General features: G+C 45.3%; 1 protein-coding gene and 1 long non-coding RNA gene across 10 annotated transcripts in view; one reads left to right on the plus strand and one right to left on the minus strand.

The window, feature by feature from the left end:
• Positions 1–898: 898 nt before the first annotated feature.
• LOC138754401 (paired box protein Pax-7) overlaps positions 899–20536 on the minus strand; it is a 214171-nt gene continuing 194533 nt past the window's right edge. For all 8 annotated transcript variants that reach the window (XM_069918635.1, XM_069918634.1, XM_069918631.1 and 5 more), the window contains 2 exons: positions 12448–12694; positions 899–3760 (listed from right to left, as the gene is read on the minus strand). In XM_069918635.1, coding sequence (XP_069774736.1) covers positions 3645–3760; positions 12448–12694 — 363 coding nt within the window. In that variant the 3' untranslated portion in view covers positions 899–3644. The remainder of the gene's footprint in view (positions 3761–12447; positions 12695–20536) is intronic.
• On the plus strand, positions 3476–8682 carry LOC138754407 (uncharacterized). 2 transcript variants are annotated; one of them, XR_011351747.1, is made up of 3 exons: positions 3476–4057; positions 6371–6474; positions 8099–8682. It is a non-coding gene; the product is annotated as an uncharacterized lncRNA (long non-coding RNA). The 2 variants fall into 2 exon arrangements; XR_011351746.1 differs by having other exon boundaries at positions 6371–8682.

The following is a 20536-nucleotide window of genomic DNA, read 5'->3' on the forward strand; positions in this document are numbered from 1 at the left end:
CATAATTTTAAATACCTATCAAATCTCCCCTCATTCTTCTATGCTTCATGGAATAAGCTCCTAACCTGTTTAACCTTTCCCTGTAACTGAGTTCCTGAACTCAGGATATTCTACATAGGCCAAAATTTGATTCCTGTCGTCAGCAAACTTGGAGGCACTACACTTGATTCATTCTTCCCAATCATTTATGCACACAGTATCTCTCCATCTCAGTTGATTTCATTTTATAGTGATATTCCTCTGCAGGGTTTTGATTATGTAAAACATGATTATTATGTCAGCAGAGAATGGGATGTTTGATTTATTATGGTGGCCAGTGGCTCTCAGCATTTGTGGAGGGAGTTTCTGGGAGTGCCACCTGTAGGAGACTCAATGTGAGTTTCTGGTCAGTCATCATCCATAGAGAATCAAACACTTACTTGTTCATGGCCTTTTCTGTTATCAAATCCTTTATAAAAGGAGTAGGATTTCCTCCAAACACCAACACAAGCAAAATAACTTCTGATTGGTTTCATTTTCCCTTCTGTTCTCTCCAACCTTCAGTGTCCCACCTTGCTTCTTGCTAACTGGCTACAACATTGGTTGTAGTTCCTTGGGTTACATCATACTCCGAAGCTGAAAGCTGAGTAAAACTATCGGTTTCTAATAAGTCAAACGCGTGTCTTGTGAAATTCAGAGAATTAAACTTGCTTCCTTCTCGGACCTTGCACCCTTCTGTCTGTCTTAGTTCTGATTTCTCATGTGGGACACGGGATTGCATCAAACTCCCTATTGTTGAGGAATAATTTTACACGTCCAAGCACAAGCATTCAAGCGCATGCACACATACACATACAAAGGCATCGATGTATACATTCGTACAAAATTGCACGCACACACACGGACGCATGGTGCAGGCTAATTTCAGTTAACTTTTAATGAGATAACAATTATAGCAGGTTACAGAGCCAGACATCTACTGACCGTATGTAAATGCGAGTACAGGTTCCCATCTACTCTATAATTAACAACGTAGCAGAATAAATTATGCAGTGGATTTATATACACACATGCTCAATCAAATTATAACAAGCACAGAAGCTAGGCGACTTATTGGGATGGGGTTAGGAAAGAAGGTAGGAAGAAATGAGTTGAAAAAAATCTGTTAATGTTTCGAGGACGTTAGACTGAAAATTTAATGGAAATATAAGGTGCTTTGAGTGAAACTACAGGGGCAAATGTCTAATAATAAAATTGGACGCGCATAAATTGACTTCCAGATCCAGGGGGTTTAGATCATTGATTCTAATTTACCAACTGCATTTTCGTTGCATAAGAATCTCCTCTTCCATGAATCCTTCACCCAACCCAACTTTAACTCAGTAGGAAACAGGTTCTTATTGACCACAGAACACCGAATCAGCGTGCAGGGCTGACATTTCCATTAAAGTAAACTCGGAGTGGGTTGTTGGTTTCTATCTATTAATTGTAAAATTATTGTAGACAGGGGAAGGTGCTGAGTTGACCGGAGTGTAATCTTCGGCAGTTTGTCTTGTCCCCCTTGTTCTCGACTTAGCACAATGCTCACCAAAAAAATGGAGAAGAGTGTCACAAATCCGCGGCAGTGGGAATTCTGACCAGAGATACTTGGAACTCCAACTCCGGCCCCAGGAGGTGGGTTTGGGTGGGTCTCGCCGCAGAGGGGCCAGTTCGACCTCCCCTTTTTTTCCGTGAGACCACTGGGAGGTGAGGGTTCGGGGAAGACCAGTGTCTCCTGCAGGTGGAATCACATCTTGAAACGAACACTCGATTTTAACTTCTAACAGGCGGACTTGCATGGAGCGGGGGATGGGTGGGGGGAGGAGGAGAAGACTCTATTCTTGGGTCATCGTCATCGAATCGATTTATGAACTTGTCATGGGAAAGTACGGTCCTGAAACTCTGTTACCACAGTGCCAAAGGTAAATAGATTGCAGGTCGCAACAATATTTACCATCTTCCATAATGAAGGGGCCGGGAGCAAGAGAACAAAAGAGTGATTTTTCTCCTACTCCTGTTCGCAAGCCAGCGTCGACTTGCTTGGAAGAGCACATATTGGGTGATTGAGCTTTCACAGTGTAAGCACAGGAAAATCCCCAAGGTGAACTTCCGGGGCTCCGAGAGAAAAGGATTCGACCCTGTCCCACCCACCACAGCTCTGCCTCTTCGTGGCAATTCAACGTTCACCAAGTTACAGGTTGCAGATAGTACCTGAAATTTCCATTAAATCAGTCACACCAAGCAGAGGCAGGAGGGAAAAGGTGGAGAGGTTGGGAGAGAAAAAAGTTATTCAGTACCTCACATGCCAAAAATGTCTATAGAATATTGGTAAAGTTCTGTTGTATGTACTTTTAATTACAGTAAAATGCACGGAACCCACATTCTGCGAAAGAAGTTTCAAATCTTTCCTCAATTCGAAGTGAAAAAAGGGTAAGGATTTTGCCAAGTTACAATGCATCCTGGAAAAAAAAGACGGCCCTGACGCAGCGAGTGTCGATCACCATGGAGGGAAGTGAACGAAGGTGAGGGAGCTCTGTGTGAATGTGGGTCTGTGAGGCGACATAAAGCTTCTTCGTTCCGTTGGTCCATCGTCTTCGCAAAGAGGCCATAGGCCATACAAAATTCAAACTTATTTTTGCCAGGGTACGGAATGTCTCAGTCCATTTATTGAAACCTCGAGCTCTCCCGTGTCACCAGGTCGGAAAAGAGAAACTCCCATGGATACTTCTTCCTGGAATAAAGTTTGTGGAACTGAGACAGGATGAGTTCAGAACCCCATTTTAAACTGGGGGCTCAATCAAGAGTCTTTCCGAAACAAGCTGTGTGGATAATTCAGCACCAAGCCGCCACGCAGTCAACGAATTAACACTTATGGAATGTTTATATATATTTGAATCCCCATTGACACTGCACTAATTAGAATGTAAAAGTTTAAATCACACATGTTACTGCCTTGGCCTCACCCCAGCACCCAAATGCTGGGTTCTCCCCTTTGCCCAGTTGGGTGGAAATGCCGCGTCATCATTTCGGGCTCAGCTACTTGTCAGCATTCTCTCCTCCCAACGCCCCACCCCCACTGCAACACTCCCTCTTCTCTAAGGAGTGTCCTTCCATGGTGGCCGCCGGAGTCTGTGAAGCCGAGGCTCCTCCGCCTTGACCTCGCGTCCTATACTGGCTCACAGCGCGGGCTTCAGTTTCTGACGCCGAGGTGCGGGATGGACCGAGAGTGTTCAGTGTCCCCGCTTTGGAATGTGAGCTTCTTTCCTCTCACCATTGTCAGGCCACCCTGCCGCCGTCGGAGATGGTGCCGAAGTGGGGCAGAGGGTGAATGCACACGCTTCGCAGGATCACTTGGTGGCGGGCTGGGTGGGGAGGATGCGATTTGAACAGCAATACAAAAAAATATACACGCTTACAAACCATCGAAGGTGCTGTACAATTTGAAAGGGGCAATTCTAGACTGTAAGTATCGGGCTTCAACATGGAGCAAGGACCAGATGCACGTTCGGTGGCCAAGATCTCTAGAATTGCCCCCACCGTGTCAGAGATCGCCACACGCACGCCCGCCCGCCCGCGGCAGGTTTCTCCTGTGTTGTTCTGTGTAGTTGCGCGGACCCAGGTCATCCTTAGTACGCTTGCCCCGTCTCGACCTGCAGTAACCCCAGGACAGCAGAATGCTCGCTCAGCTTCATCCGCCTCTGTGTGGACAGGCTCACGTTCTTGGTCAAATAGTCCACCGCACCTTATGGGAGGAGCAGAAACCAGAACATCACAAACACAAACCAGGGAGCCCGCTCTCTGTGCAGCCCCTTCCCCCTCCCCTGTTAATGACGACAGACTGCGTTGATTATGCCATTTATTTTTACATAGTGAGGTGTCCCAAGGTGCTCAGAATATCACCGTTTGCCACCCGGCCGCGATTTGCCGACGTCCCGTGGGGAACTTGCGGCGTTTCTCAGCGGGTGTCGTCTGGGACCCTGAACTCACTCGCCCTGTTACACGAGGCGCAGTTTGACTTCATGTGTAATAGTTCTTGAAGGTGAGTGACGTTCAGAAGCATCGTTGAAACTTGACGACTTCACCAAATACAATTCTGTGAGGCTCTGCTGTTTCTTCAGCTATCTGATCGGCAAGACTTGTTCAGACCCGCCCCACGAATACACAGGCGGTGGTGGGGAGGGGCGGGGGGGGGGGGCGTGTTCTAAGTGTGTCTCAAGCCTGGAATGAAAGACACAGTTTTAAAGGACGGCCCCGAAGGGCTGAAAGTAGGGGAAAGTGTTAAGGAGGACATTTGAGAGCCAGTCTGTAGAAACTGGAGAGGCAAGAGATGTGGGATAAATAAGAGCGCAGACCGAGGATTTGTAGGGATGGATGGGGTTAAGGGAATAAGGGTTCGAATGATTTATCTCACAATGAGCCTAAAGCCTGATCATATATGTCTGCAGGAAGAGGTCTTGGGTATTGAAGAACCATCTCAACAGCTGCAGTCATTTGATGGTGATCAGTTTTGGTCTGAGACATTGTGAAGCCCAGTTAAAATCAAGGGTGGTCGAGAAGATTCAAATCCTAGGTTCCTGCTTCCATTTGCATTTAACTTGAAGCACCTGATATTAACATCAAGGTGGGCCCCTGCCTACATTTGCTCATACCTTGATGAAGGGCTCAAGCCTGAAACGTTGGTTATGTATCTTTATCTTTGCTCAATAAAGTTCATTGTTTGACTTGTGTTTTTACTTCAACCAAGGTGTCTGCAGACTTTTGTGTTTTACAACAGTAAGTTTCTTCCTAGTGCACCCCTCCCTCGTTGTCCTTGCCCACTCCACTGGCCTCTCACACATATTTAATGGTCAAAAGGTTAATTTTTGGAATATGAATTTACAATTGTTTTTAGGTTCAAAAGTAAACGAGGAGCTCAGAGTAAGACCGGGCTTTATGTGCAGTGATGTGGTCCTGTATTTAAATGTGCTGACTTGATTCACGTTGGATAATCTTTGCTTTCTGTTTATTGCCTCTCCATTTACTCTGCCAATAACTGCTCTGTGCAAGCTGGCACACCAGACAATCATGCCTGATAAATAAACAACATTTTCAGCATGAAGCGCTCGTCATCTCTCTGCCCCAAAGGGAGGAGCGGTGTTCGATGGAAAGCCTTATTACCGAACTGTCATTTCCATTTAAATTCACTTCATGGTCTCGCACAAAGTCTTTGATATTCCTTGGCACCAGCCTAGAGATGGGGGATTGGCTAATTAATATATTGAGAATGCTCAGTGGCTCTGTGAGCATACCATGCCAGGGTGACTTCTCATGGCTCCCAGCTTGCTCTTCTTCCCAATAGATGGTACCTATCATCTTTGATCTGTGATTGACGAGCTAATTCATTCAAGAGTCCAGCCGAAAATTTGCTCTGCAATTTTAGATTTACAGCACAGTAGCGGGCTATTTCGGCCCACAAGTCCGTGCCGCCCAATTTACACCCAATCTTCTTCATAGTACTCATGGCCAGAATAGCTATCAGATTTCAGGCCTGGGACTTCAGTAATGTAATCTAGACACAGAATGTTATTGTAGAATGCCTGTGCTCAGATTTTGGTTGCAGCATACAGAGACTGTCATTAGGTGCCGGGGTTCAGAAGGTGCGATGCCTTTTTATTCCATGTTGTGTCTATCACTAACAGGGCTGTCTTTTCATTAATCCAAATAAATGGTAGGTTGTTCAGAAACAAAATAAGGAGGGGTTTTTTTTCACTTAAAGAGTGGCAAACCTTTTGTAGCTCCTTTCCCTGGCAGCTTGTCATTGGTTACATTGAAAAGTGAGATTGATAGATTTCTGGAAGTTAGAGGAGCCATGAAAGATGGGGATGGGGCAGCAGAAGGATGGCCATGATCTTGCTGATGGGCTTGAGGCTGAATGGCCTATTTCTTATGTTCTTGCTCTTCTCTCTGAGAAGATGGTGAGCTGCCTTCTTGGGTCCTTACAATCTGGCTGATGAAAGTATTCCTGGAAAAGAGCTGCAGGCAGAGGCTGAGGGTTGAAGCTGAGTGGCAACAAGGAAGAATGGGTTCTGACATGGATAGGAAACTGGTTGGTGTCCAGTGAGCTCACTCATTGAGGTATTAATGAGTGATACCACTTGGTGGCACTCTTGTGGACACTTTTCACCAACTGCTGCTGCTGACTGGTGCTGTATTTGATCAGTTTTGAATTTATTTATTCATTACCAGAGGTGGTTATTGCTGACAACTGCAGTATTTATTATCCATCCCTTTATTCTACATTTTGTGTGAAAGACATCAACGTGAAAGCTTGTTCTGAAGCTAGTTGTGACTTGCTGCATATTTTGTATTCCAGGTTATTCTCACAGGAAGCTGATGTTACTCGTCTCCTCCCCAATGGTCTCACTCAACCAAGACTGAGTCTTTTGACATCATATGGGATCAGGTGCCTTTAGACTTGTATGTATGGGAGTAAAAGGCACATCTGCACAATTTTACACCTAAGAGAAAGTGTGGCAATATTGTAGGCCCAGTTTGAGTTTAAACCTATCTCAATGGGGCCCATATGGACCCCCTGTGGGGGGAGGGGAGGTGGGGGCACAACACATTTAAGAGAACCATGTACTGAATTTTTGTTTAAATATATTGTCTTTTAAAAATATACCAAATGTAGTCAGTAGGAGAAAAGTATGGAAGAAACCATCTAATCTTGACTACTTCATGAGGAAGGGGGCCCATAAACTTTGAGCAGAGGCCTAAGAGGGTCATAGCCAAAAAAAAGGTTGAGAATGGCTGTTATAGACAATAATTAGAAAGTGGTCAAATATTGTGTGGAGGCAGACTGCAGCTAGATGTAGCATGTTGTTACTGGAGTTTAGACGTAAGACCATGCTATGAAGTGTCTGGATAGTGAATATACTTCCAGACATTCTGTTAGTAGTCTGAGGTGATGGGTGTCTGGACGTTGACTGTAGTTGGGGGATGCAGGTTTGAGTTTGTGGGTATGAGGTGCACCACATCTTGGGAACGATAAATGACCACTCCAAAGTGTAATTCAGTTGGCTGGGTTTCTGTATGTCTCAGATTCTACAAGCACATAGTGGAAGAAGCACTGGATTGTTGACTTTCCCCTGAGCCCAGCAGTGAAGCAGTTGACATGCTGAGGAAAGAGTTTGGATGTTCTCTGCATCTATCCTCAGGTGTACAGCAAGGAGAGTGGATACCCCCAGACAAATAAGTTTGTGGAAGATGATCACTGTATTCACTTTATGATGATCATACTACAAGAATTTTCATGTGTTTCAAATTAATTTTTAAAAATAACAATCTATCAGTTAATATTTAAATACATCCATCACAGACATTTAAAACTGTTCCAAAATCTTTGAGAACCAACAAGCTGTCAAAGGCTATCATTATCTTTTGGGATCATGGTCCCAGGACATAGTCACAAGACCACAAGATTTTGGAGCAGGTGTGTTGGCCCATTAACTTTGCTCCACCATTCTAATCATGAGCTGATCCATCCTCCCACTCAGTCCCTCTCCCTGGCTTTCTCCCCATAACCCCTGATACCCTGACTAATAAAATACTTGTCAATCTCTCCCTTAAATCCACCCAATGACCTCACTTCCACAGCCACCTGTGGTAATAAGTCCCACAGACTCACAACCCTCTAACTAAAGAAATGTTTCCACATTTCTGTTTTAAATTGACACCCATTTATCGTGAAGTTATGCCCTCTTATCCTAGAATCCCCTACCATGGGAAACATCCTTGCCCCATCAATTGCTTCCAGGCCTTTCAACATTTCAAATGACTCGATGAGGTCCCCCCTCATCCCTATGTACTCCAAAGAGTACAGACCAAGAGCCGTCAATTGTTTCTCATATGCTAATCCTTTCATTCCTGGTATCATTCTAGTAAATCTTCTTGGAACCCTCTCCAAGGTCAGCAAATCTTTTCTCAAATAAGGCACCCAAAACTGTACAGTGATTTATAGAATCTCAACATTTCATCTCTGCTTTTGTTTGCTATTTCTCTAGAAATGAATGCCAACATAGCATTTGCCTTCTTCTCACAGGCAGATCCTGCTCCACCTCACCAGTCTCCTGCTGGGTGTGGAAGGTCAGCTGGTTTACCCCTTGCACCCAGGAAGTGTAAATGTTGGTTGATAAGGATGGCATATCTGGATCCAGGATGATCCAGCCCCAGATCCACTTGGAGGAAGTGCACAGAATTTCCATCAGAATGATCCGGGATTTAAAGGAGAAAAAGCTGCAATGGCGAGAGCTGGTCTAGTCTAGTAGTTAAAATGATATCAAGGATCCAGAGGGGTGCACTGGAGAAATCTTTACCTCTGGTGCATTAAATCCAGTACAAGGATGCTCAGGATTGGTGCCAAGGGTTCAGGAGTAAAATGAGAAACACATTTTCATATGACAGGTAATGGAAATTTGAATTCATGACCATAATGCAGGAATATTCTGGGTATCAGCAGACATTTACTGAAGTTCACAGATGTTTGTTGATTGAAGGGTTGGGACCACATGGGAAAATTGGGTTCAATTCTTTTGTACTTGTATGTATATGAGATATGTTTTCCTTAAAATTGTGTATGTGTTTATATGTTAAACTCAATAAAAATATTTTTAAAAGTAAAGAAAATTGGGTCCACTAGCTCTTTGATCCACATGTGCACATATTTATTACAATCAGCCTAAACCTAATGGCACAGATTCAAAGGGCTGAATGGCCTAGTGCCATTCCTATACATTTCCAATCAATGCCCAGTGACTCTCTTCTGTACAAACTGGCTAATGAAGAAATTGCATTACTCTGTGATATTTCACACAGTACAGGTAGCGTGGTGGTTAGCGCAACACCTTTACAGTGCCAGCGATCTGGGCCGGGGTTCGAATCCCATGTAAGGAGCTTGGGTTTTCCCCGGGGGCTCCGGTTTCTTCCCACCATTCGAAATGTACCAGGGTGTAGGTAAATTAGGTGTAAATAGGGCGACACGGACTCATGCCATGCTTTATGACTGCATGTCCTTGTTAATGGACGTGTATGGTTTCTGATAGAAGATATTCAATTCTGTTTTTATTGGAATTTACATAAAATGAGTGGCAAAATCCATCTGGGCCTGTGAAGATGGACCTCCAGGTGAACCCAGGTGCTGGTGGTGATGAGGAATAAACAGATTTGTACAGAGTTCCAGAAGTGTGGCCCTGGGAAGAAATATCACAGTTCAGGGCCATGGATTTGATGGAGATTGAACCTGGGGATTTGTGTAAATGAATATATGAAGGTAGTAAGACATGATGGTGAGAATATTAAAAGTGCCATGCCGAATCTTGTGCTTCAGACATAAGAACAAGAAAATCTGAGCAAGAGTGGGCCCCTCAGCTCCTCAAGCTCTATTGAATTTGATCATGGGTATCTGACCCAGGCTCTCCTATTTTGTCTCAATTCCACATGGCCTCTGATCTTGCAAAAATAACTTACCTATTTCCTCTTTAAATAGCTCCAACGATCCAGCATCCATAATCCTCCTTGGTGGAGAACTCCAGAGATTCACTACCCTCCTTGTGAAAGAGTTCCTATGTACCAGTAATCTTGCAACTATGTCCCCTCATTCAAGATCCTGCCTTTTGACATCTACTCTGTCTTGCTCCCTTAGGAACTGATATTTTTCAATAACGTCAATTTTCATTTCCCAAACTCCAAATTATATCATCAAATTTCTTCAGTGATTTGTGATAGGACAACACCTCTCATCCTGGGAATTACCCTTGTGAATACTTTTCGACTGCCTTCCATGCCATTAACTAATTGACAGAGATAGGCATAGAGGCCAAAAGTGGGGGAATTGTGCTAAACACTTGTTGGGTCCTATCTGGGAAACTGTGGTCAATCTGGTTATTGTAGTTTAGGAAGGACATCACAGCCTTGGAGAAAGTGCAGGGAAATTTTCTAGAATAGCTAAGGAATGAATGAAAATATGTGGAGAGAATGGAGAAGCTGTCGTTTTTTTAAGAGCAGAGAGATGAAAGAAATAAGTAAGGTGTTTGAGTAAATGAAAAATTGTTTCTGGGAAGTAAATGGGTTGGTAAAGAGTGAATACCAATAAACATATCAAAAAATAGAGGGGAGAGAAACAGAATTACCTTCTTCAACCAGAATACATTACCTGAAAAGGTGATGGAAATAGATTTAACAATGATTTTCAACCAGGAATCAGATAAATATTAAAAGGGCTATGTGGAAGGAACATTGAAGAAGTTCTGGGAGGTGAGGTGGGGCTAGGGTTTGGCTGAACTTTTAAAGAGTCAGCAGGATGAGCTGATAGGCCTACTTCCATGCTGTTGAATGCTAAAGATTCCAAATTGCACAGGTATATCTGATGAGTGGTATTTAGCCTGTGCATAGGCTCCATGTAAAGGGTGTGACTGACTGCTTGCCCTCAGGCACTCGGTATTGGCAATAAATGATAGCACTATTTATTTGAGATTTATATCAACTACACATGTCCGTTCACATCCAGAGGCAAGTGTGGGGAGGTCAGAGGGCACTGCATGTGCTCGGTGAAAGGGAAAGCTGCTATTGATCCAGCCAGCTCCTGCAGAAGGTTTCAATTTAACGGCAGGAGCTAAAGACATTAGGAGTGCCTGCAGAGGGAGCGTGGAAAATCCAAGCTGGGGTCGAAAAGGACAATACAAGGGCAGGACAACGAGGACGGTGGGGGTAGGAGGGGGAGTGGGGGATGGAAGGAAGAACCTCTGAACCCATCAAGGACAAGAGCTGTGTCACCAGGAAGCTGCTATTAGTTTAACATCAGGGCTACAGAACTGGTCAGCAAGAGTTTAAGTTACCATTCTTCACCATGAAATGTTTTTTCTATATAACTATATGTTAGTATTCTATAGCTAACTTATATTCCATCAAACATTACATCGCATGCCAAAACTTTGAAACAAATGGGAAGCTTGATTGCTAGTTTCCTTTTATATGCAGAGATCATTCTTTCCCCACTTCCCCCCTCTTCCTTTTTTCTCTCTCTGTCTCTCACACCCACACACACACACACACACACACACACACAAACATGTATATGCAGAATTTAAAGGATGAGGAAGTAGCGATCATCCTGCACAACTGCATGCAAAATACACTACTACCTTGTCAATGTATACATTCTGATCCAGATACCCTGCACTTAACATCTGGGAAACTGTAATCTAACACACTTCTCGCCCTGATTTTGAATACTTCTCACTACATAAGCCTTGAATGAACAACAGACACAGCTATTGGGCATTCCCTCAGGGTTAAATGTGACTTTCTTGCATTCCAATTTTGTGGGTTTTGAGGAGGCTTATATAATCTATGTAGGAGCTGAAAACTCTTCTTCAGATGGGCAGGTGGGTGGTTTACAAAATAGAAAGGTGCTCTTTTCACTGCTTACACAGGGCCTCTCAACACCATCCTGAATACTCCTGCTCCACCCAGTGCACTCATGGGCCAGATTCCCAGAAATCAGTTGTTGCATTCTTCAAGGAAGCTTTGAATCTTTTCCTCTGTCTATCTGGCAATGTCTTCTCATGTCAGAGTTTGAAGTAGAATGTCTATTTCTGGTGTTTCTGACACCTCAATGAAATGTATAATGTAACACACCTCTCACTGTATCACTCCAACATATACCTCAGAATAAGTCTCTCTCAAATATCCCTCACTTAACTATGATATTATACATCATTCATGTTAACACAAATAAAAATGGCTCATTCTTGTAATATTCCATCTAACGCATGGATTTAACTCATTAGTAAATGTCCCCCAATGTACCCTTCACTGCTGGAATACAACTCTTGGCATATCATGATTTAGCTCAATGGCTCTGGGTTCTCCATCAGTTGGAGACACATTTTAGTCCATGGTCTAAATGCTGATCTTGTTTTACAAAATTTTGGATTTTGAGATATTCCTGATGTTCTAAGTAAATTTTGTTAGCAGGAGTTGGTGGCATCAAGTGGGAATACAGGAAAGAATGGGACATTTGGATCTTTCTTAATGTTCAGTTGTTTTCAGGTTCTCACTCAATGTGCCCAGCTCCTTTATCTTGAGGACCCTCCAGTCATAACCCCAACAAGCCCCATGCTGATGGGAGAGAGGTGGGGAAAAGTTGGTGGGGCGGGGGAGAATGTTTAAAAGCTCTGGGCTCATGCATCCTGTCCAGCAGGGCAGTGATCAGGATATCTAGGAATATTCCATCCCACTGAGGCCTGGTCCTTATTGCTCTCTGTTAGCTGAGGTAGACTCTCTCTGCATAGACTTTGTGATACTCTTCGCCATGTGTAGCCCACCCATGTTGCTGCCCTTTCCCCCCTCCCTCACCCCTCCCAGGAGATGGTTTCAACAGGCAATGCTTACTCTGTCCATACTGAGTGTACTGATAGCCAGGCACAGGGTCCATGCTGTATCCAGATGTGCTGTAGGCGGGTGTGCAGTAGGACTGAGAGGTGGGCAGGCTCTCCACTGCCTTGATGGAATCCGAGCGCTGGCTACAGCTGGCGGACAGTGGGTTTGAAGTGTCCAGGCTCCCATGCAGTGGGGAAATAGAGAAGTCGTGCTGTGGTTGAGTGGAGACTGCTCCAGGATTACTCAGGATGCTCATCACCTGCAGAAAGGAAATCAAAAGTAGCAGGGAGAGAGAGAAAACAAGAGAGTGGTTAGTGGAAAAAAAGACGCATGCTTCCAACCTATGCCATTGGTGGGGGTGGTAAAGGGAATAATAATGGGAGAGAAGAGATAGTGAATGGAGGGATGAGAGATAGGAGGGGTTGGGGAAGAGGTTCAGTGAGGTTGAGTAGGGAGTTAAGAAGAAGAAAGAGAAGGGGAAAGAGGGAGGATGATGCAGATTATGGGGTTTGATGTGCTACAGAGAGTTGAGAAAGGGAGAGGGAAAAGCCATGGTTTGAACCCAGTGTTTCACAACATTATTGGCCCCAACCCCAGCAATGGGATGATCTAGGTGTGCTGGTAACATTGCACATTTGGCCATCCTCCATCCAGTGATTTGGTGGCAGAACAAGTGAAAGGAGGATCAGGGTTAATGGTGAATGTACGAAGAATGGGAGGTTCAGTGCATGAGAAAAGGGATAGGGATGTGGATAAGATCCTGTTGATTGAGTAATGGGATGGGATGGGAAAAGGGGAATGTGAGAAAGGTGAAATGGGGGCATAGTGGCATAGGGAAATTGGGTAGGAAATGTAGATTACGAAACTGATTGATGAATGGGGATGAGGATTGAGAGGTTTTGTATGGCAGGATGGGGATATGAGATCATTGGACAGGGTAAGGAGCTCAGAGAGTGGAAATAGGGATAGAAGGAAAGATGTTGGGAAATAGGGATGGAGGAGATAGGATTGAGGACTGGAGATGGTAATGGGATGACTAACAAAACTTAGCATTGAGATCAATCACAAGGAGTAAAATGCAAACCCAAAGAGTAAAACACAAGCTCTCAGCCAGCTTTATACCAAAATACAAGTTAATGATCACACTAAACACAAACAATATTGGACAGAGAGTTAAAAAGAACCTTTTGGCTACAGTTTGTTCCTTTCCCTGTCCAGATGTGAATGTGGAAAGCAAGGATGTTGGTTCCTGAGTAGAAATCAAACAGTGTGCAACATCTGCAAAGTTTTATCTGATCAGTACTGGGTGGGTGGGGGGAGCAGAGGGCACTGGGAACTCCAGGTTGGTTAGCTGTCAATCACACAGACTGACAGGGCTCCTCTAAAATCACAAACAGACTGTAGTGATTACTGCTGGTGGACTGAGACGGTTTTGCTCCCTGATCAAGGCTCTGCTCTGAGTTTTTCCAGGCTATATAACTGGGCTTTTCCGTGGTTTGGAGAGGATGGTGTATGAGATAAATCCAAGAGGTAAGGATAAACACAGCGTCTTACTGAAAGATACGCAAAGTACCCTCAGGGCATCTCACACTTTCCCTGCGAGATAGTCATTCTTTGAGGGGAAAAAAGTAATTAATTTTGGCAACTTCAGAGCCAACAGCCTGAGGGAGTGCTAATCCCACAAGGACCATTACTTAACCCACGCAAACAGCCCTGGCTGTTAAACAACAAGCTATCTGTTCTACTTACATGTGCTCCTGCTAAAGAGGGAGTTGCTCTGTCAGGCGCCCTAATAAAGAGGATCTCACTGTCAGGACTTCTTGGGAGAAAAAAAATTGTACTGCGAGGACCCCATAAAGAGGAGGAAATCCTTGTAAAAAAGAGGTCTCAGTGGGAGGATCCCTGTTAAAGAGGGAATCCTTATCAGGATCCCTCATAACGAGGTAATTGCACAGAAAGACGGCTACAGTTTGAAGACCCCTTAAAAATAAGTGGTCACACTGTGGCAACCCTATGAGAGGGAGTGTCATTGTCGGAGCCCCTGATAAAGAGGGAATCAGTTACAATGAATTGGGGAAGTTTATTGAGTGATAGTGTGAGGGAGCTGCCTTAACAACAATGGACTTACTGTCAGAGGAGGCTTGGAGCTCTCTCTGTCGCTCGGTAACCCCTTTCCCAATGAGCTGAGGATCTGAACCTTCAGAAGAGGAGGGCTGGGGATATCACTTTCACTTTCTAAAATATAAATTTGTGTAAGTATCTGAAATGTTCCCTCAGCCTGAAAACTGATAGCTGCAAAAATGCCAAATGAAAGTATTCCTCTAACTCACCAATAATCCGTTTTTTATTCACTTGTTACTTGTACAGATTTCTCATGGAATATCAGCCTGCTGTTCTATGGATAAAATTCCAAAGGTTTTTTTTTGGTCTGTAATGTTATTAAAACATTGTCTAAAATGCAAGCTGTGAATGGTTGATGCATGGGATCACTTCACCACTCAGCAATGTGACAAGGAGCTGCAGACCAGCTCTTTTCATTCCCACCCAGATACACTTTCACTCCTTGGCAGGGCCTGGATATTCATAAAACTAACCAGCCAAATTCAGGCTACCATCAGCTCTCCAACTAATTACAACATTAGGGGACTATAAAATATCAAGGGCTGTTATTTAAAGGGGTTAATAATGCCAAACACAGAGAGGAATCTCTGTTTATTTGCTTCCACAATCTAATAAGGTAGAGACGTGTTTCCATCTGATTCTTGCATCTATCTGAACATTGTAAACTTCAGTAGCAGGAATGTAAAGGAAGTGCTGAACTGTTGTAGTTTTTTTAATATCACCCACTCTTCTACAGATTGTAAACTACTTTTTACATGAAGAGCAATGGTGCAATGCTTGGAAATGTGTATATCCTTACAAGACTTAAATTTGCTTTGTTAATTGCCATGTTAGTATAATGTATTCTATGTTATTTCATCTAATGCAAGGATCAACAAAGAGATAGACAACAGACTCGCCAAGGCAAATAGCGCCTTTGGAAGACTACACAAAAGAGTCTGGAAAAACAATCACCTGAAGAAACACACAAAGATCAGCGTGTACAGAGCTGTGTTCATACCCACGCTCCTGTTTGGCTCCGAATCATGGGTTCTCTACCGGCATCACCTACGGTTCCTAGAATGCTTCATAGCGCTGTCTCCGCTCCATCCTCAACATTCATTGGAATGACTTCATCACCAACATTGAAATTCTCGAGCTGGCAGAGTCCGCAAGCATCGAATCCACGCTGCTGAAGACCCAACTGCGCTGGGTGGGTCACGTCTCCAGAATGGAGATCGTGTTATATGGCGAGCTTTCCACTGGCCACCAAGACAGAGGTGCACCAAAGAAGAGGTACAAAAACTGCTTAAAGAAATCTCTTGGTGCCTGCCCCATTGACCACCGCCAGTGGGCTGATATCGCCTCTAACCATGCATCTTGGCGCCTCACAGTTCGGCGGGCTGCAACCTCCTTTGAAGAAGACCGCAGAGCCCACCTCACTGGCAAAAGACAAAGGAGGAAAAACCCAACACTCAACCCCAACCCACCAATTTTCCCTTGCAACCACTGCAACCGTGCCTGCCTGTCCCGCATCGGACTTGTCAGTCACCAACAAGCCTGCAGCAGACGTTGACATACCCCTCCATAAATCTTCGTCCGCGAAGCCAAGCCAAAGAAGAAGAAAAGAAGATGTTATGCAAAAAAGTTTAGTGCTCAGAGAACACAGCACGCAATGCAAGGACTTCAGCAAAATGTCAGGCAATGGTCCATTTCTGTGAGTCAATTTGGAGAGAAACATGAACTGTTGGGAAGCAGAACGATGGGAGATCAGGAGGGGCAGCACTGAAAGATCGATGCCTGGGTGAGGGAACAATTGAGTCAGTGCTGCACTATCAATGGGACAGATCGATAGGAGATATCTGACCCATCATATTTCAAAAATACTCCACTGTCAAAGTGAGTACCGAGCGAGTGCTGCACTGTTGGTGGGTCACTGCTGAGTGCCAAAAGGTCAGCAGTAAGAAAATGCTGCATGACTGAAGACCTCTTTATTCAGGGGAGGCAATGAAGTGACTGCCCTCTCTCTGCATGTTGGTCTCACCAAAGCAACCAATCCCACTGCTGCTGGAGGAATCTTGTTGAACTAGCTGTCCTCATTTAATAAAAAAAATCAGTTTTCTTCTCTCTGCTGGGATGGCCAACATGACTATGTGTTGCTGCAAGAATAAGTTATTGTAAATTGTTCACTAACCTGAGTTAATATTTCGAGGTGGCAACAGAAAGAACAAATGATGGAAATGTCGATACAATATGATTGGATTTTCAAAGTGCCTTTATTGAGTATGCTGTACCACACTGTGGAATCAACCAAAGCCAGGGGATAGAAAACACATAAAAACAGGATCAAGAGTAGGCCCCTCAATGTTCATTGATCTGCCCCATACCTCGTCTTCTCTCCTGTGCCAATTCCCCATTGTCCTCTGTTCTCAATTGTTCAAAATGTTTTTACTTCCTTTTTAAACAATAATCTAGTCTTCACAACCCTCCAGAGGAAATAAAAGGTGTGAAATAGATTAAGAAGTCAAATGGTTCTACTAAGTAAGTGAATTCTAAATAATAAACAGTAGCCCCTTTCACACCGGCACTTTAACCCAGTAATTAACTGCTGATTTACCAGTTAACATGCCAGTGTGAATGCTCGTGAACCAGCACACAGGGGTCAAATCGCCCGGGGATGATCATCACTGATTCGTTTTGAATCAGTGTTCTGGTTTGCCCAATGTGAACGGGACAGGGGGCATGCAGGACATCACCACTGGAGTATAAGAGCCCCTTTGCTCTGTGATGCTGGGTGGTGAATGTGAAAGGGTGCAGAGAACAGGTTAACATGAGTCTATTGTGAAGGGCTGTTCAGCTATTTTAAAACGGTTCATTGAACCACCAATTTAATGGTTTGCCAATGTGAAAGGGGCCACTGATTGATGTTTACATGGGTACTCAGATTGGTATTCCATAAGGATTGATGCTAGGATCGTTGTTCAAAATTTACATCAATGATCCATAGATGCTATAAATTGGGAAGTGTAGGTAATACAGGGGGCAGTGATTATATACAGGAAACTGATCAAATGGTTATGGAATGTCAATTAACAAATTACCTTCAATATAATTAAGAAAGTAGTAATACTTTTTGATAGGAAGAACAATTGAAAAAACATGCTCTTTTTAAATGTGGTGGAGGAATGCACAGATACACAATCGTTGAAAGGTCCATAAGGTCTTAAAAAAGTAAACAAAGCACATGGGTGACTCTATTGGAACAGAATGGAGAAATTGATTGTTCTTTTAAACAGATAAATGCCTGGTTGGATCACATGGAGTACAGCTCTGTTCTCCATATTACAACAGGGAATAAGAGACAAAAAACACATCTGATTTCGAGATAAAACACAGGTAAATACTGAATTTAATTTACCTTGTTCAAATTTGATCAAGTATTTAAAAGACTAAAGATTGTAATCTAAATTGATTAAATCCATAAACTCTAACAAAATAAATAAAATACAGCAAAAATGGGAAAGGGTGGAGATAAGTTGTGTGGCTCAGGGAATGTAGATGAAATTTGTCGAAAGAGCTACCACACAAAAGAAGGTGCTGATTGGTAGATTGTAGCTAAGGGTTCTTTTTTTTATCAAGCCCAGGTCTCCACCTTAAACTTGCATCTGTGATGGCATACCACTAGACAGGCAAACCAGCCTCGCTTGTAATCCACGCGGCGGGACATCCGGCCAAAATGGCGCCTTCGGGGGGTTTCCCATTCTTCTCAGCACCGGGATCAGAAGCCCGTGCTGGGGGACCATGTGACGCCCGAGTGACATCGGCGCCCCCCAGCGCGGTTCTCAGCCAGGTCCGGGCTGGGAGTATAAGTCCAGCCCGGCAGCCAGCAATAAACCAGTTTTCTGCTCACTGAGGTCAACCCGCCTGGTTGTGTGTTCTTTCAGTAGCAGTGTACCTACTGCTACAATTGGTGATCCCAAATGGTTCAAACGTCTTTGAACCCAACATGAGCGAACCTGGGATCAGTGCTAGAGCCGTCAAGCTGCCTGACTTCTAGGTTCAAGAGCCAGAGACCTGGTTCGGCAACACGGAGGCCCAATTTCACCTCCACCAGATTTCGTCTGACACAACCAAATTCTACCATGTGGTCACCACCCTGGACCAGGCCACTGCCAAACGTGTGCTGCACCTCGTTCAGCACCCACCTGCCGAAGACAAATATGGGACCAACAAGCAAGTGCTCACCAGAGCACTCACCAGAGACTATCCAGGCGTCAGCGTGCCGCTCGGATGCTGCACCTCGACGCCTTGGGGGACAGGTCCCCAGTGGAGCTGATGGACGAGATGCTTGCACTCGTGTGATCACACTAACTGCCCACTCTTTGAGCGAATTTTCCTTGACCATCTGCCCGACGACATCTGGCTGTTAGTGGCCCAAGAGAGCTCCTGAGGAAGGTTACTCAGAAGGCCCAAGTGCTATGGCTTGAGTGATTCCCAGAGGGCTCAGCAGTCCAGCAGGTTATGAGGTACGGGCATCCACGCCAAGCCTGCCCCTCGTGCTGCGGTAGAACACCCGGCCCCTTCAGGGGCCACCAAGAGCATAACCAGGGGCACGCATCCGCTCCGGGCCTCTGCTTCTACCACCAGTGCTGGGGAGCCAAGGCTCGGAAGTGTCGTCAGCCCTGCTCGTTCCAGGGAAACGACCAAGCTGGACGCTGTTAATGGCTGTGGCGGCTGGCCAAGGACACAGCCTCCTCTACCTGCTGGACTCGGTCAGCAACCGGCGCTTCCTCATCGATACTGGGGCCCAGATCAGCATCATCGAGTCCAGGAACCGACCTCGAGGACCTCCCCTTCGTGTGGCCAATGCAACAGAGATCCGGACATATGGGAACAAGATAGTCCACTTCCAGATCAGCCAGCGAAAGTTCTCATGGAGGTTCACTGTCTTGTCCCTTCCAACCGTCATCCTGGATGCCGTCTTCCTTCTCACCCACAGCCTCCTGGTGGACATTCGAGGTAGGCACCTGGTAGACGCCCGGACTTTTCAGGCCAATTGCCTCGACACCTCCCACACAGGCAGCCGCAGATGGCCATGATCAGCACGCCCAGAGACGAGTTCCAGCGAATCCTGGATGAGTTCCCAGCCCTCCTCAGCCCACAGTTCTCCGCTGCCTCACTGCGCCATGGGGTATTCCACTACATTCCCACCCAGGGTCCACCAGTTCACGCCAAGGCACGCTGACTCCTGCCTGACAAGCTCCAGGTGGCAAAGGAAGAGTTTTCGCATCTGCTGGATCTGAGGATCATTCGGCACTCTGACAGCCTGTGGGCCTCACCACTCCACCTGGTCCCGAAAGCCTCCGTGGCTGGCTCCCCTGCGGAGACTATCGACAGCTCATTGAGGCGACAGTTCCTGACCGTTACCTCATCCCTCACATCTAGGACTTTACGGCCAATCTGCATGGTGCGAGGGTTTTCTCCAAGATTGACCTGGTGCGCGGGTATCACCAAATCCTGGTGCACCCTGAGGACATACCCAAGATGGCCATCATCACCTCTTCAGCTTGTTTGAATTCCTTCATATGCCATTCGGGCTAAGAAATGCCGCCCAGACCTTCCAGCGCCTCATGGACTCAGTGGACAAGGACCTGGATTTCGTCTTCATTTTCTTGGACGACATTCTCGTTGCCAGCAGGAATAGGGTGCAATACAAGGCCCACCTGCGCGCCCTCTTCTCCCGGCTGGCCGACTTCGGCCTCACCATCAACTCAGCCAAGTGCCAGTTCGGGAAGGGGTCCATGCAGTTCCTGGGCCATACCATCACGGCTGAAGGAGCCACGCCTGCCACTACGAAGGTCACCGCTAGCAACAAGTTCCCACGCCCGGACAACCTCAAGGGGCTGCAAGAGTTCATGGGTATGGTCAACTTCTATAACCGATTCATCCCAGGAGCCACACGCATCATGTAACCGCTATTCGCCCTCATCACAACCAAGCA

The sequence above is a fragment of the Narcine bancroftii genome, chromosome 2, assembly GCF_036971445.1.
Source record: "Narcine bancroftii isolate sNarBan1 chromosome 2, sNarBan1.hap1, whole genome shotgun sequence".
In the NCBI taxonomy this organism is placed as follows: Eukaryota; Metazoa; Chordata; class Chondrichthyes; order Torpediniformes; family Narcinidae; genus Narcine; species Narcine bancroftii.